At 35.4% G+C, this 17,064-nt stretch overlaps 1 protein-coding gene across 3 annotated transcripts in view; it reads left to right on the forward strand.

The window, feature by feature from the left end:
* The window catches only part of KDM6A (lysine demethylase 6A), a 250,028-nt gene that overhangs the window by 140,171 nt on the left and 92,793 nt on the right, over window positions 1–17,064 (forward strand). For all 3 annotated transcript variants that reach the window (XM_066250321.1, XM_066250322.1, XM_066250323.1), the window contains exons 7-8: window positions 9,399–9,453; window positions 16,061–16,095. In XM_066250321.1, coding sequence (XP_066106418.1) covers window positions 9,399–9,453; window positions 16,061–16,095 — 90 coding nt within the window. The remainder of the gene's footprint in view (window positions 1–9,398; window positions 9,454–16,060; window positions 16,096–17,064) is intronic.

Raw genomic sequence — 17,064 nt, forward strand, 5'->3', positions numbered from 1 at the left:
AATACCTGGTAATCATTTCATAGAGGAGAAAGATCCTGACTTCCTTTGATCTCTTCAAGATTACTTCACTTTGTATCTCATTGCCCAGACATAGCCACATGGCCATTCTTAATTGATTTCATATTAAAGATGTGGTTACTCTTAGACCAGTTATGTTCAGTGTTTGAACAGGGCTTTCAATTCCCTAACTACACTGTTTCTATCTAATAGAGGAGTAAAGGGTGGGTAAAAGGAATATTTGGGTGTGGGGATGGTATGAGCAATCTGACATTACAGGTCAGGTCTTTCCTACCTCACTTCCTTTCCCTGTGCCCAAAGAAGGATATTGTATACACAGTATATTTTAGATGGTAAACTATTTAAATACAGTTTATTTTCATAGTAGATTTCTTCTTTTCACCCACACATGAAATGTACTTCAGGGCCTCCTGTTTTATTTCTATCTCTGGTAATTACTTTTCTTTGAAAATGTATCACTGAAACAGGTTCATTCTGTTTTGGTACTGTATAAACAGCTTTCAGAGCAAGCAAATTTAGTTTTAAAATCTGACTCTATCACATAACTAATAGTGTGACCTTGGGTAACATGCTTAATTAACTCTTCTGATCCTCTTTGTATCTGTAGAACTGGAATTTTGGGTACCCACACCCAAAATTCTTCTCACTTGGGGCCAGTATATTATTTGTGAAATCCATTTTTTTTGTCCTAGGATTTAAAACTTGTATTTTTGTCACTCATTCCGTCCTCAGAAATATAAAAGTTAGTGCTCAACTTACTTTTTAATGATGTGGTGTTATTTTTCCATTAAATTGGCCAATAAAAATTTTATGTTGTTTACCAAGTGGTGGAGGTACCAATTCTTAATTTACTAACTAGTTTAATATTATCTGAATCAGTACATTCCAGTGTGATATTTATACATTTTGTTTTCCTTCGCTGCTTCGGGTACTGTCCCCCAAGTGGGTTTGCTTGCCTATTTAACACCATATAATTAATTCAGAATTTTATTTTATTTTTAATGCTATTAATAATAATTGCTTACATTCCTTATATATTTGAGGCAGTATACTATTATTACTTCAATAAGGGTACACTAATTTTGACAAATAATTTTTTATACTGCCTCTAATTTTTACATCCTGGCAGACTTAAAAAATTTCCTTCGTATAAAGTTAATAAATGCAAAATAACGTGATAACAGTTCGTATTATTCAGTTAATGCTAGTGCATCTATTTAATATATTAAGGATCATATAGAAATTCTTAATATTTACATGTTTAAATTTTCCTAAAATATATCAACATTAGAACATTTTTGGACTTTTAAAGACAGAGAGGGTGACTTTTTGAAGGGAACCTGTGATAAGTCAACTTGGGGTACCAATATAAGTTCTCTTATAATTTTGTATTTGAAGATGATGTGCTGATTGAAGGGGTTTCAGTGAAAGGGTTAGGAAGAATTACAGAGACGGTTAAAATGAAATTGGTTGAACTCAAATGAGACGTGTTAGCCTGGTGTTTTACCAAGTGCTTAGTGTTTCTTGAATGAACAGATAAATGGAAGAGGCTATAAAATGCCTCTTATAGGATTGCCTAGACATACTGGTATAAAAAGGGAGAGAGAGACTAGTCTTATTTATTATCTCTTAAAAGATTTTTTTTCCCTATACAAACTGATTGCAGTTTTCTCCAGATGCCCCTGTTCAATTTATTCATCTTATCTCTCCTCTACTGTTGCTATACCTAACATGAAACTGCTGAGTGTAAAAGCATTTCCACTTTCTTTTTACCTTACTCTTCTCCAGGAACTACTTCATTTCCAGGTGTATTGTTTGATCTTATACCTACTGTATTACAGATTGAGAAATTTCATTGTGATATTTTTTTTCTTTATGCCAAGCTAGTAAGGCAGAAGGGATAAAAAAAATTTAAAAAAGGTCATGGTGATACATATTTCCTTTTAGAAACTACTTTTGTAATCTGTGAAATGCCTCTTTTTATTTTATTTACTGTAGAATGCAGTAATCATGTTTCATTTAAGATACTATAAACTATATATTATACAAATATTTAATGAGAATTTCATGCTACCTATTAAATTAATTTTAACTATGCTTTAAGTTTCTAAAATATGTGTAATTCTTTGTTGAAGCTTTAACAGTACATATTTTATTAGTTTAGTTGTCAAGATAATGAAAGTTGCTATTATTTCTTTATATCTGCCCCTGTCCTATTTCCTTCATGATGCTTAGCTTAACTCTTCCAGCTAGCATTTTGAAAATTCTAGTCTTTTTTATTTTTTTTAATTTTATTGAGATAAAATTGACATGTAACATTGTATAAGTTGAACGTGTACAACATGTTGGTTTGGTACATTTATGTATTGTAGTATGATTACTACCTTAGAATTAAACATCTATCTATCATGTTACAGTTACTTTTTCTTTTTGGTGAAAATAATTAGGATTTAGTCTCTTAGCAACTTTGAAGTTTGTAATGCAGTATTATAGACTATAATCTCTATGCTGTGTATTATATCTCCAGGAGTTCTCTATTATAGTGCTTGTAAGTTTGTACCTTTAAACCAGGGATTGGGAACCTTTTTTGGCTGAGAGAGCCATGAACGCCACATATTTTAAAATGTAATTCCGTGAGAGCCATACAACGACCCGTGTACGTTAAGCATTATCCAATAAAAATTTGGTGTTGTCCCAGAGGATAACTGTGATTGGCTCCAGCCATCTGCAACCGTGAACATGAGCGGTAGGAAATGAATGGATTGTAATACATGAGAATGTTTTATATGTTTAACATTTTTTTATTAAAGATTTGTCTACGAGCCAGATCAAAAGAACCACATCTGGCTCACGAACTGTAGGTTCCTGACCTCTGCCTTAAACAGTATCTCCCCACTTTCCACATTGGCCCTGGAACTCAGTTTCCCCTGAATTTGTAACATCATTGTATCTTTTGGCAGAGGATGGTCATTGCTGTTTCTTTTGTCTTCTATTTTTTTCCTCATTTGTGGGCAGAAATCTTTTCCTTTGTTCTTTCTTTTTCCAGTACCATCAACTTTTACCTTTTAGTCTTTCCAGGTATTATTCTTTGGTATGAGGCGATCTATTGAATAATTGGTTTATCCAGCCACTTAATAATGCTTTCTCCACTTAACTCTGCCTGCCCTCTTTGGTTTTCATTTGATACTTATTTCTGCCCTGAGTTCTCTTACATACCTTCAAGTATGAAGTAGTATAAATAGCTGAAGTACTTCAGTTCCTCCAAAATGCATGTTTGAAAAAAGGACCTGACTGCTCATATGTGTGCAGTATTCTTCTCTCTGATACTGAGGAGGTAGGGTGAGTCCAGGTTTTGCATGTCAGTTTTCTTTGCAAATATATTTTAACTTTAAGAAGTCATTTATAATCTAAAAGTACTTTTTGGTGTTTATACAAAACTACTTAAATTGGTGGTTGTAAGTATTTGGTCTTCAAATGCAGCTTCATGAAGCACGCAGTGTATCATCACTTTTTTTTAAATAAAAGGTTATGTTCCAAAAGAGCATTTTACAGTGAAAATTACTGAATTTGCTCCTTTGTAAAATATGTATTATATTCATTTTATATTTATTTGTGTACATAGTAATCTTAATATGAATACAAATTATATACTAGATTTAAAAAACTTTGATATTATGTCGACTCTGTTCACAAATTAGACACGTACTAGAACCAGTGTTTTAATATTTCTAGTCAGTTTCATACCTGTACTTTTGTAAAATACAACAGAAATCAGGAGTTCAAAGAGGAGTTAGGACACTGGTACAGGAAGAAAGGTGAGCAAGATCAGTAGAATAAATGAGTTCTCATAGGATGGATACATGGGTGGATGGATGAAAGGTAGTATATCCTAGAGAGCATAAAGAGTTAATAAAGAGGCCCTGGCCGGTTGGCTCAGTGGTGGAGCATCGGCCTGGCGTGCAGAGGTCCCGGGTTCGATTCCCGGCCAGGGCACACAGGAGAGGCGCCCATCTGCTTCTCCACCCCTCCCCCTCTCCTTCCTCTCTGTCTCTCTCTTCCCCTCCCGCAGCCGGGCCTCCATTGGAGCAGGGATGGCCCGGGCGCTGGGGATGGCTCCTCAGCCCCGGGCGCTGGAGTGGCTCTGGTCGCAGCGGAGCGACGCCCCGGAGGGGCAGGGCGTCGCCCACTGGTGGGCATGCCTGGTGGATCCCGGTCAGGCGCATGCGGGAGTCTGTCTGACTGTCTCTCCTCGTTTCCGGCTTCAGAAAAATACAGAAAAGCAAAAAAAAAAGAGTTAATAAAGAAGTTAATTTACTAACTGATTCAGTGTGGGAAGATACTTCTCACTTATTGGCTTGACTCTCTTTCCTCTTAACTAAAATAGGGGATAGAGAAAGATGCCAACAGGCTTTGGGATTAGCAGGTGGAAAGGCTCTGAATGGAGTTGGGTCATTTGGGAGTATATTGAGTTGAAAGGTACACAAGGGATATCAGCTTTTGGTATATAGACATATAGATATATGTCTGGAGCTGAAAAGAAGGGCTAGAAGTAAGATTTTTGAACATCTTCATTTAACAATATTTTTTGCTATACTTTTGTGTTAAAAGAAATTTTTATAGAGACTAGATTGATAAACTTCAAAGAAGGAGCCTCATCTTTGACTGAAGATTGCCAGGATCCATTAGCTATTAGTCATTGGTATGCAATGGAATCCCTCCTTGAAACTACTGTAACAACCTTGTATTACAAAGAGAAAACCTCAGACAGATCAGCTTGACTGTGCAATGGTGTCTTCCAAGCCCTACCATAATTTATCAGTTTTGGTTTTGTCTTATTTTCAGATACCAAATCTTTAAAGTAAGTACCATGATATTGTAAGACATTTTCCTAGTCTCATTCATTTATCATAAACTATTAATTTTAGGAACAAAATTTGTTAGTTTTAATCATACTTTTAGAACTGTGGCCGTCTGTAACAAGGAAAAAGAAAAAACGCGCCTTTTATTTGAAAGAGTATCTGACATACCTACCCTTCTCTCACTTAATTGGTCCATCAACCCTGTTTCACTGGGTTTGTGTAAAAGGGTGTGTCTATCGTAATTGAATATAGACAGCAGTATCACCTATATACACACCTTGTCTACATACTCTAAAGCAGGGGTCCCCAAACTATGGCCCGCGGGCCACATGCGGACCCCTGAGGCCATTTATCCGGTCCCCGCCGCACTTCTGGAAGGGGCACCTCTTTCATTGGTGGTCAGTGAGAGGAGCACAGGATGCAAAGCACAGGACGCAAAGTGCTGCGTTGCTCACGTACAGTACTACTTCTGGTGACGCAGGACGCATGCGTCACGGCTCTGGAAGCGCGTCATATCACTTGTTACAGCTAGCAGTGACAAATATGGAACCAGACATTGACCATCTCATTAGCCAAAAGCAGGCCCATAGTACCCATTGAAATACTGGTCAGTTTGTTGATTTAAATTTACTTGTTCTTTATTTTAAATATTGTATTTGTTCCTGTTTTGTTTTTTTACTTTAAAATAAGATGTGTGCAGTGTGCATAGGGATTTGTTCATAGTTTTTTTTTATAGTTCGGCCCTCTTAACGGTCTGAGGGACAGTGAATTGGCACCCTATGTAAAAAGTTTGGGGACCCCTGCTCTAAAGTAAGGATTTGTGGGGCAAGCACACAATTTATCCCTGACTGTGCTTTGGAATAATTTGTTAGAAGCTTTTGTCTGGTTTATAAGGTATCACCTTGACCCACTGAATCAGAACATCTGAGATTGCATCTGGAATCCAAACATTGCTCCAAATTAATAATTAATACATACTGTGTCAATTATGAAAAGTTATCTCATTGCTTGTCTGTAGAATTGGGAATACAGTTGAAGGGTTCTACAATTGAAAAGATTCATGAGGCCCTAGCTGGTTGGATCAGTGGGTACAGCATCAGCCTGGTGTGTGGGCGTTCTAGGTTTGATTCCTGGTCAGGGCGCACGAGAGAAGTAACCATCTGCTCCTCTCTCTCTTCCCCCTGCTGCAGCCAGTGGCTAGATTGGTTCAAGCATTGGCCCCAGGCACTGATGGGAGCTCTGTTGGTCTGAGCGAGGGCCTCAGGCACTGAACATAGCTTGGTTGATTCAAGCATCAAACACAGATGGAGGTTGCCAGGTGGATCCTGGTTGGGGCACATGCAGGAGTCTGTCTCACTATCTCCCCTCCTAACAAAAAAGATTCATGACATAATTACTATATAGCTAGAAGTAAAATAATTTAAAGGGAAATAAAGTCTTGAAATTTGAGTTTTACGTATTAATTGCATGAATATAGATATCCTCCCTCCAGAGAGAAATCAGGTTTTCTCAGTGTGTATAAAGCAATACTTACAGTTATTTTGAAATACTGAACAAGTCAAAGCTTTTAAAACAAAAGGTGACTTTGGTGATAAAGATGTCTACAGAAATTGTAATGAGTTTAACCTTATGTTAAATTGGACCAGAAGTGCTCTATAAAAAGAAAATCACTACAGCATTAAGAAAAAATATCTTCGGTAAATCTTCTCTGCTTGGAAATTAATATTCTGTAGAATGCTTTCTGGTTTGAGGTTTATTTACAGTCGGAACTGCCAAAGCTTCCACTGCATAATAACTTTCACACAGCAGTAGTCAGTTTCTGTACTGCAATATTTCACTATGAGGTGCATATACAGGGTGGGGCAAAAGTAGATTTAAATTTGTTTGTATGGAAAATAGTACAATAATTAATGAGTAATAACACAAAAATAAACTTTTATGTACTCACGACTGTAAATGTACTTTTGCTCCACCCTGTACTGTCTGTCTAGCTGCTTCTAATGGTTGCAAGGATGGGTATTAGATACTTTACCATGACATTTTTAGGTGTGGGGCCGATTATCAAAATTGGTAGTCATTTCTGCTGATTTATATGTTGAGAGGCACATCTATTTTGCATCTAGTTTAGATACTAAAAATGAAACTTTGAGGTCACGTTATCCTGTTTCTCATTTCCCTTTAGTTTATTGAAAGGTGTACCATTGTTTTCCTTTATGTGGTTTTGTGTGGCTACTTAGTTTCTTGAAGTTAGTATTTCTGTAAGTTCTTTCATTCTCACATGCCTGTTTTTGAATATGTACTCTTGCCCAGTAATTTTTCTGTATTATTGATGTTTGGAAATGTTTAGTATTTTTTGATATTGTGAGTTTCAAATGATGCTACAGTGACTTTATTGCTTCTTTTAAGATTGATTAAGAATTATATAACCCATGGTTCAGAACTTTTTCTGCCAGGTTTCATAGAAGGGCCTTGAGTATTAATAGATGAAATGTAGGCTGGGCAATTTGAATTATGTGTCTCTCTTTGCTCTTTGTGGGATTTCAATGTAATAATAAAACTAAAATACTGCCATCATGAAGGCTGTTCCTTTGTAGGTCAGTTTATATCTTTCGATGGCTCAGTTAGGAGAGGCACATCTTATCTAAATATTAATTTGTGCTCTCAGGTGTAGTACAATCTAAATGTGTGACTGCTCTTCTGCTCTTTTTGTCTAGAGGAGAGCAACTGGTTGTAAAGCATGCTTTGCTTTCATAGTACTTATTTTTTAAAACAGTCTGTTTTCTATTGTCATGACGGCACACTAAAGGGATGTTTGAGGATATATAGTCTGCTTAGTAGGCCAACGGAAAATAAAACCAGTTCTTGAGGTGTTCAGATGTTGAATTCTTTTTTTGTTTCATTGTGTCAACTATGGCAAATAATTTTTTACTTTTGTTTTTTTGACCAGTGTATCTAGTGTCTGCATTGTCCTAAGGGTATTATCAGCTCTTGATAAATATGTATTTGTTGAATGATTAAATATTCAATATTTAAGGGTCATAGTCATTTCTTTTTGTAGTCTGCCTATTCAAAATATTACAACCCTTAAATATCAAGAGTACTATAAATGTAAGCTAGCCTAATTATGCATGCCACATAACAGACATTTGTGGAAAATATAATAGCTACTGTGTTCATGGCAAGTGATGTCTCCTAATCTTTCTTTCCTTGTAACTCTGGATAGCTGACATTTGTTTATTTTGGCTATGTGAGGTTTCTAGTTGACCAAGTGTAGTTTTGTTGATTCTGTGTTAAAATACTGTACTGAAAACTTGCTGATTACTATTTCTCTCGATAAAGGAAGATCTTTCTGGGCTTACTTCTAGAAACTGTCACTATGCATATCAATTTACAGGTGTCCCCAAATTACGGCCCCCACTGTACTTCTGGAAGGGGCATCTCTTTCATTGGTGGTCAGTGAGAAGAGCACTGTATGCAGCGGCCCTCCAACAGTCTGAGGGACAGTGAACTGGCCCCCTGTGTAAAAAGTTTGGGGACCCCTGGTAGCAGTTATAAAAGAGCACAACACTTTAGATATTTTGATTTTAGATTGAAATGAGCTTATTGTAGTCAGTTTTTGAAAAGTGACTTGTAGTTTGGCTGTTGATTACTTTAATTGCTAAAAATTTGGCTATATAATTGTGGAAATATTTTTTAGATTTCAAAGAAATTTACTCTTTTTATCTTAAAAGATTTTATACCAACTCTAGTACTTGTTTGTCTTCTCTTAGTTTACATACCAGATATAATGTTGACAAAATAGATATCACCTAATGTTTTTGATTATGATTTGTGTTCTTAAAAATTAATGTTATACATTAAATTTAACATGTATTTTTGGGGGGCCCAGGCTATGTGACATTATAGGTAGATACTGTAACTATTAATGGATTAATATTGCCTACACATTAATAACAACTAAAAAGATGATTATATTTCATAAAATGAACTTGAGCACAACCTATTTGTAGTCCATGCATTCCTTGTAGTATTTCAAAGAGTTTTAAAAGATACTAAGTACAATATTTATTGAAGAATCAGTAAGCGTAGATAGTTTTACCCTTTATGATAATTCTCATAGTAATTTTAAATTTTTTTCTAAAGTTCATATCTCATTTTGAGATAAGCAGTGTTCTGACATTAATGCCATTGAACTTTTACTTTCAGTTTTCAAAATAATGATGCATTCTGTTTAAAATGTTTTATAACTAATACTTTTAATTTATTTGAAGACCTAAAAATCTGAAACTTTTTTCATATAAACAAAAAAATGCATAGGATAACTTGATAAAATTCTTCCCAAAATTCTCCATTTCTAACAACCTGTCTGTAGCCAGCAGTAAGTGTTCAAAGTAATTCTAGTTGTCTTGTTTTATTTGCATAGCATAGTTTTATGTTAGACCTTATACGCCTAAAATTTATTTTAAGACACATTTCTATGACTGAATTTAGTGCATTAATTTTGTTACTTTTTTCTTACAGCATTTTCAGTTAGCTTTGGTTGACTGTAATCCCTGCACTTTGTCCAATGCTGAAAGTAAGTATTAATTACTATCGTTTTCTACATGTATTCAGATCACTTCATGGCAAGTAGTAGTAGTAGTAGTAGTAGTAATGGCAGTGATAAATCCTGTGCAGTTTTTTTCTTATAGGATTGTTGAATCTAACTGTATTGGTTGCTATAGCTACTTGTACAAATGGAACGAATCAGACCAGTTATTGTGAACAGTCTGTGTCTAAAATAGATATACCAGTGAACTGAGTTGTTGAATTAAAATTAAACCAATGAGTGAGATTGATTATTTGCATATTAATTATCCTGTCGATGACTTGGGGGGATTAAAAGCAGGGTTTGCTGGTCTTTTAGGAAAAATGAGTATATAAGAATTCATATGTGGTAGCTCAGTGATTCCTGCTATGTGGTGTTAAAATAATTGGTAATTATGAAGAAATACTTGGATTTTTTATTATATATTTAAACATCATATATATAGTTTGAGTTGACATTTTTCAATAATTAGAATTATTAAATATGTGTGTGAAGCATGTATTAATACACTGGTTTTCTTTAGACAGTTATTTTCTGCTTCTATGTAGGTTTCCTTCCAAAAGCAGATTGGGTTGATTATGATGTGTTTATCAATAAGTATGTATTGTCATGTTTTTTTGGTGTACTTCAGAGTTGCCAATAAAAGTTTTAAGAATATTCATTAGATTCAAGCTGGCTTTCTTTAAAATTTTCTTTAAAAAAATTAGTATATAGAAAATGAATCATTCTTATTGAAAATTTAGGATCAATCAAAGGATTCTAGGTTTTAGAAAGTCAGGATTTTGCTATTTGACTTAGTTTTCTAAGCATATAGAAAGGTGTTATGTGAAAAGTAGCATCAGTATTAAAAATACCTAAGAAGGATTAAATCATCATCTAAACCAGACCAATTATCTCATACTTCTGCAAGAAGCAATTCATGAGAAAACCTGAAAGATTTCTATTTTGCTGGATCAGTGGTGGCGCAGTGGATAGAAGGTCAACCTGAGAGTCTAAGGACCCAGGCTCCAAACTCTAAGGTCACTGGCTTGAGTGTGGGCTCATCTGGCTTGACCATAGGCTCATCAGCTTGAGCATGGGGTTGCTGGCTTGAGCTTGGGATCATAGACATGATCCCATGGTCACTGGCTCGAGCAATGGGTCACTGGCTCTACTGGAGCCCCTAGTCAAGGCACGTATGAGAAGCAATCAAAAAGTAAAAGTGACACAACTACAAGTTGATGCTTCTCATCTCTCTCCCTTCCTGTCTTTCTCTCTTAAAAAAATTCTGCTTTCTTGGCCCTGGCCGGTTGGCTCAGCGGTAGAGCGTTGGCCTAGCGTGCGGAGGACCCGGGTTCGATTTCCGGCCAGGGCACACAGGAGAGGCGCCCATTTGCCTCTCCACCCCTCTGCCGCACTTTCCTCTCTGTCTCTCTCTTCCCCTCCCGCAGCCAAGGCTCCATTGGAGCAAAGATGGCCCGGGCGCTGGGGATGGCTCTGTGGCCTCTGCCTCAGGCGCTGGAGTGGCTCTGGTCGCAACATGGTGACGCCCAGGATGGGCAGAGCATCGCCCCCTGGTGGGCAGAGCTTCGCCCCTGGTGTGCCGGGTGGATCCCAGTCGGGCGCATGCGGGAGTCTGTCCGACTGTCTCTCCCTGTTTCCAGCTTCAGAAAAATGAAAAAAAAAAAAAAATTCTGCTTTCTTAAATGAAACTTAGGATTTTATACTGATCAGTGTATTTGCAGAGTAAATGATGGCAAGGTAGCAAACGCAATATTTTTGTTTCTAAGATGAAGTTAGATTAGAAAAAGAATTTAATTTATGGATATATTAATTTATAAGGTATTAATTTATAGTTTTTCTGCAATTATATATTCAGATTATATAAATCATCTAATTTGTGGGAATAAGAAGACAGCTGATTTTCATTTAATTTTTTATATCTAGTGCTAGAAAGCCAAATTTCAAACTACTTTTAGTTTAACCTTTGAGGGATATTTCATAAATTTGAAATATTTATTCAAAATATTTATAAATATTTTGGTAAATCCTTATTTTATTTTACTCTTTTGAGGTTAAATCTCACTTGTAGGCCATTGCTTCTGAGTGGTAAATACCTATATAGAGTAAATACCACAGGGCAGAAAACTTTCCAGTCAATTTGAAAAAGGATAGTTTGAACCATCATGAAATACATCTCTGAGTTTATTCTGCATCTCTTGTCTTGTTCATTATTGAAAAGGTAAATAGGAGGGAAGGTGACCAAAGTCCTACTTTGCCCAGGACTGGGGAGTTTCCCCACATTCAGAATTTTGAGTGCCTAAAAGATTGGTCACTGTAATGGTAGGACATGTGCTTTATTTAAGGACATTAGTCCATTATAGTTAAACTGATTTGGGTAATTTTAGACAATCTTCAAGATTATTTGAAAACTGTGATAGTGGCTGATGTCTTGCAGAGCAATGTAGACTACCTACCTTGAGCCAGATGTTATTACTGTTTCTACACCAGGCTCTTTGTCTTTGTAAAACGTAGTTTCTCTTTGAATTTTTTATGTCATCACCTATTGTACATGCCGCAGACCTTGACTATATGAAATCTGCATGTTGCCTTGTGATACTGCAAAAATCAGAAGATAATAGAAAGTAATGTGAACTTTTATAAAAGTCTATATAAGAGATTTGTGTTTTGTGGCATAATTCATTTATACAATTAAAAAGTAATTAGAACTCTGGCAGGGTAGTTAATTTGGTTAAAGTGTCATGCTGGTATTCCAAGGTTGCAAATTCGATTCCTGATCTGGGCACATACAAGAACCAACCAGTGAATACATAAATAGGTGGAGCAACAAATTGATGTTTCTTTCTCTCTCTTTCTGTCTCTCCCATCCTGCCCCCCCCCCCCCGAATCAGTCAGTAAATAAAATTAAAAAAATAAGTAGATACACTTGCTTCAACAGCTGTTTAGAAGGGGTTAATTGCAGTTCATATTTTGAGAAGTAGAATCATGATGATGTGGGACTTTTCATTATGATTGTCCCTTGGGATAAAATTGTATCTTAGAGTTTTAAACATTTTCTTCATTAAAAAATAATATATTAATTTCAGAACCTTTTATGGCAATATTTGTTAAACATTTCTACTGCTAGTTGAGACTTGGCCAAGTGAGTCTTTTTCTTAGGTGTATGGTTATGTTCTACTTAAAGACGTTTAAGAATTTAAACTACAAAAAAATTACAATGGATTTTGCAACTCATGGAATAAGGAAGCCCTTGACATAGGCATACAGTAAGCCTGGTGGAAATTTGGGGTTGTAGTAGGGTGCCAGCTGCCTGCTGATCTTTTCTTCCTTGTTACCTATTTTTAGAGGAGTAAGATGATTGGGGAAAGTGGGCATAGATTTTTCATCTCTTCCACATTCCCTTAACCCACTGTTTCTCAAACTTTTTGAAGTTTGGGGTGCATTTAAAATCTTACAAGTAATTGTAGGCACACTATATACAAATTTCGAGAAATAAGTTATAATAATTAAGTCGAATAGCAAAGAAAAAATATAAAGTCCAAGCGTGGTTTTACGATAATTAAATGAAATACATATGACAAAATTAAATTTATTCTGACATTAAAAAACATTTTTATGTTACATTTTTTGAGTTATACTTTTTTGAATTCGTAAGAAAGGGGTTAAAAAATAAAAAAAAATGACAAAAAAGTTATCTTTTTATATATATAGATACATTCTTAGTAAGATTTAGTAAATTTGGCAGGTCCTAGAACGAATGTGTTAAGTTTTTTCATTCTTGTGTTTATGAGAAACATGAGCCTGATGTGTCCTAGCGATTTCTTCAGTGTTTGGGCATATATTTGAAAGGCAAACTCTCATTTCCTCCAATACATTGAAGAATTCCTCTATTTTTACTCTTGTGTTGAGTGCAGAAAACCCCCACCATACATATCATCTTAACTTGACACCAAACAAAGGATAGAAGAAACTTGCCTCCAGTCTTTCCGGGGACTATGTGGGGTAGTGTAAACAATCCAGCACCACAGCTTAACAACTTTTTGCAACCTAGTCAGGCAAGTGAGGTGGGGAATTGGACAGACTGTCATCTTACAGCCAATTCCCAACACCTTTGTCCCTCAAAAATCTAAACTCCAAAAACCCTGTTGGTTTTTTGGTCCCCAAAAGGCACATATTTCTCTGGAATACCATAGGGCGCACCTGGAAATCTTCTAGGGCGCACCAGTGCTCCTTGGTGCACACTTTGAGAACCACTGCCTTAACCTGTAGCCCAGTCTCCCTCTGGTGATGTAATAGGTGAGATTTGGACTGGAACTCCAGGAGAGCTATTTTGGAAAAGGCGAGTGGTGAATAAGGAAAGCCTTCAACTGGTGTAGGTGAAAGGGATATTTACATACAGGTATTGATTGACTTATGACCTATGCAACTTATGACCATTCAACTTTACAACCACAATCACTAGCCACGACTGCTCCGCGTCTGGCAGCACAAGCGTTGCCAAGCTGGGCGTTCGACAGTGCTGGCCAATAAAATGTTTCGTACATGTTTATATATTTTGATATGTTTTGCAATTGGGAAAATGTTTCCTGTGGTATTTTTACACCTGTATTTTGTATTTTTGTATTAACCTGTATTTTGTAATTTTGTACGTTTTGCAAATACTAAACCAGTTGTACGGGTAATGCAGTGTTTTACTTAAACCTGACGAATATAAAAATAAGAAACAAAATGGCATAGAGATGACACAAATGGCATAAAATGAACAAAGAAAATTATGATATATAACAATAATGATAGAAAATTATGATAAAATATGACTTAAAGATTTTTATAACATCATTTCACAGTACTGTGCATATAGCCTACTCAATTTACGACCAAATTGTGTTACAACCGGTCTGTCAGAACCAATTGTGGTTGTAAGTCGAGCACTACCTGTATGTGGAACTTTTATTTTTATTCTTGTGTGTTTTTCACAAAACTGATTTTAATCTTCTAAAGATTTTTATTTTGCTTCAACTCTGATTAGTTGTATTTAATGTGATATTTAATGATTGTTTATGGAGTTACGTTGTACTTTTACTTTTGATCCAAAAGTAGTATTATTTTTAAAGTTCATTATATATTTTGTTTGTTTTGATCTTCATGGTCTTTTAGATCAACTGTTTCCATGTGGTAAATGGTCTAGGGCAGGGGTAGTCAACCTTTTTATATCTTCCGCCCACTTTTTTATCACTGTGGGTAGTAAAATTTTCTAACCGCCCACTGGTTTCCCAGTAATGGTAATTTATAAAGTAGGGTAGTAACTTTACTTTATAAAATTTATAAAGCAGAGTTACACTAAGTTTGGCAGAATAAATCTTTATAAAACAACTTACTATAGTTAAATCTTTTTATTTATACTTTGGTTGCTCCGCTACCGCCCACCATGAAAGCTGGAATGCTCACTAGTGGGCGGTAGGGACTAGGTTGACTACCAGTGGTCTAGGGAATAGGTATCAGAATCCCTTGCAGGACTGAATAAAATGGTACTTTTCCAGGCTTTGCCCTAGGCTCTCACTGAATCATAATCTTCATAATCTCCTTTTTTCATACACCTTTCAGGTAAATCTTAGAGTTACAGGAATCAGTTCATGGTGAACTCTCCAATAAGAAGTTGATTATAGCTCTGAATCTTTTAAAGATACACATAAATATGCATATAATTTTGTAAGGCTCCTACACTCCTTGAAATCCAGTTATGAAATTCAGGTGGATAGAACATTGTCATTAAAAAATGAAAATTAGTATTAAAGTAGTTAGAATCCAGCCTTGATTCCTTGTTCATTGTTGCTTTCATTGAATCTTTTATGGTGCAGTGTCAGGAGGAGCTGAAAATAAAAACTGACATATATTTTTATTTGATTTTTAAGGCATATTTGTTAATCCTGGTTCTGTTGATTATTTTTGCCTTACAAGTGGTTTGACTTTTTAAAAGAAGTAATTCTGAAGAATTGATAGAGAAATGCAACAACTAATTTCCTCTGTTATTACTAGTGTCATCCTTGCTGTGACTTCTTTATATACATATGTTGCTGATATGTCATACAGTATAAGAAAAATGTTAGAGGCCTTTTTGTTTTAATGTATTTTTTTTTACAAATAGTGACTTTACATTATTGTATTTTTTACCTATAACTCAGTTTTTAAATACTATATTTTGAAATTTATAGATCATAGAAGTTTTCTCTATTTGCTTATATGGCCGATTTGAACTTTGTGAAAAGTATACTCACTGAAACTAATACAAAATAATATTGAATCTAAACTAATTGAGAGAAATAAAAACAATTATATTTACTTGCTATAGACCTTAATAATAATTTTAATAATTACACTGACACAATTTGATAATGACCAACAGTGAATACATGTGGTTTCTCATCATGTTTGTGCATATTTGTTTGTATATTCTATTTTATTAAAAATAAGTTATTTTCCATTATTACTTGCCTATAGTATAGATATTATAGATTGTGTTGATGTTTTACATTTTATATTCTTAATTTACCCCAAATGCCTGTGTATTGATTTCTATTTTCCATCATCTTTGCAGTTCAGTTTCACATTGCCCACTTATATGAAACCCAGGTAAGTGTTTTAACTTAATACAGAAGTGATTACTCATGTTGTTTTAAATGATATCAGATAATTTAATGGATTTCTGAGTTTTACCTCTTAATACATTTTAAATTTAGTAAATGTGGTCGAGATTTTGGTCAGTGAAGTAGTTATTACACAGAGTACTTGCTCTGTACAAAGAAATTTCATATAATATGATCTGCTTCTAAACCTGAATGTCTGCGGGCTTTAATGGCTATATTTAAGATTTCTCTTATTCTTGTTATGCAATTTATTTATTTATTTATTTATTTATTTATTTATTTATTTATTTATTTCAGAGACAGAGAGTGAGTCAAGAGAGGGATAGGCAGGGACAGACAGACAGGAACGGAGATGAGAAGCATCAATCATTAGTTTTTCATTGCGCGTTGCAACACCTTAGTTGTTCATTGATTGCTTTCTCATATGTGCCTTGACCGTGGACTTCCAGCAGACCGAGTGACCCCTTGCTGGAGCCAGTGACCTTGGGTTCAAGCTGGTGGGCTTTTTGCTCAAACCAGCTGAGCCCACGCTCAAGCTGGCAACCGCGGGGTCTTGACCCTGGGTCTTCCGCATCCCAGTCCGACGCTCTATCCAGACCCTGGGTCTTCCGCATCCCAGTCTGACACTCTATCCACTGTGCCACCGCCTGGTCAGGCTTGTGTGCAGTTCTTAGTTTTCTTTTCAAAATGTTTATAGGTGGTTGTTATAATGCATTATTTTTAGTTTCAACTTTTCTTAAGATTGAAATATCCTTTCTGTGTGTCACCATTTGAAAGACATTTAGAGTCAAGTTTTGATGTCATTATCACTACTTTTATGGTGCTAATTTAAAATAGTCTTTTCAGTTTAATTTTAGAGCATTGTGTTTGTGTATGGCAGATTGTACTTATTTGTACAATAAAAGGTATAACAGACATTTACCCTAGGAAGTATGGAAAATCAGGCACAAGTTGG

This window comes from Saccopteryx bilineata, chromosome X, assembly GCF_036850765.1.
Source record: "Saccopteryx bilineata isolate mSacBil1 chromosome X, mSacBil1_pri_phased_curated, whole genome shotgun sequence".
Classification (NCBI taxonomy): Eukaryota; Metazoa; Chordata; class Mammalia; order Chiroptera; family Emballonuridae; genus Saccopteryx; species Saccopteryx bilineata.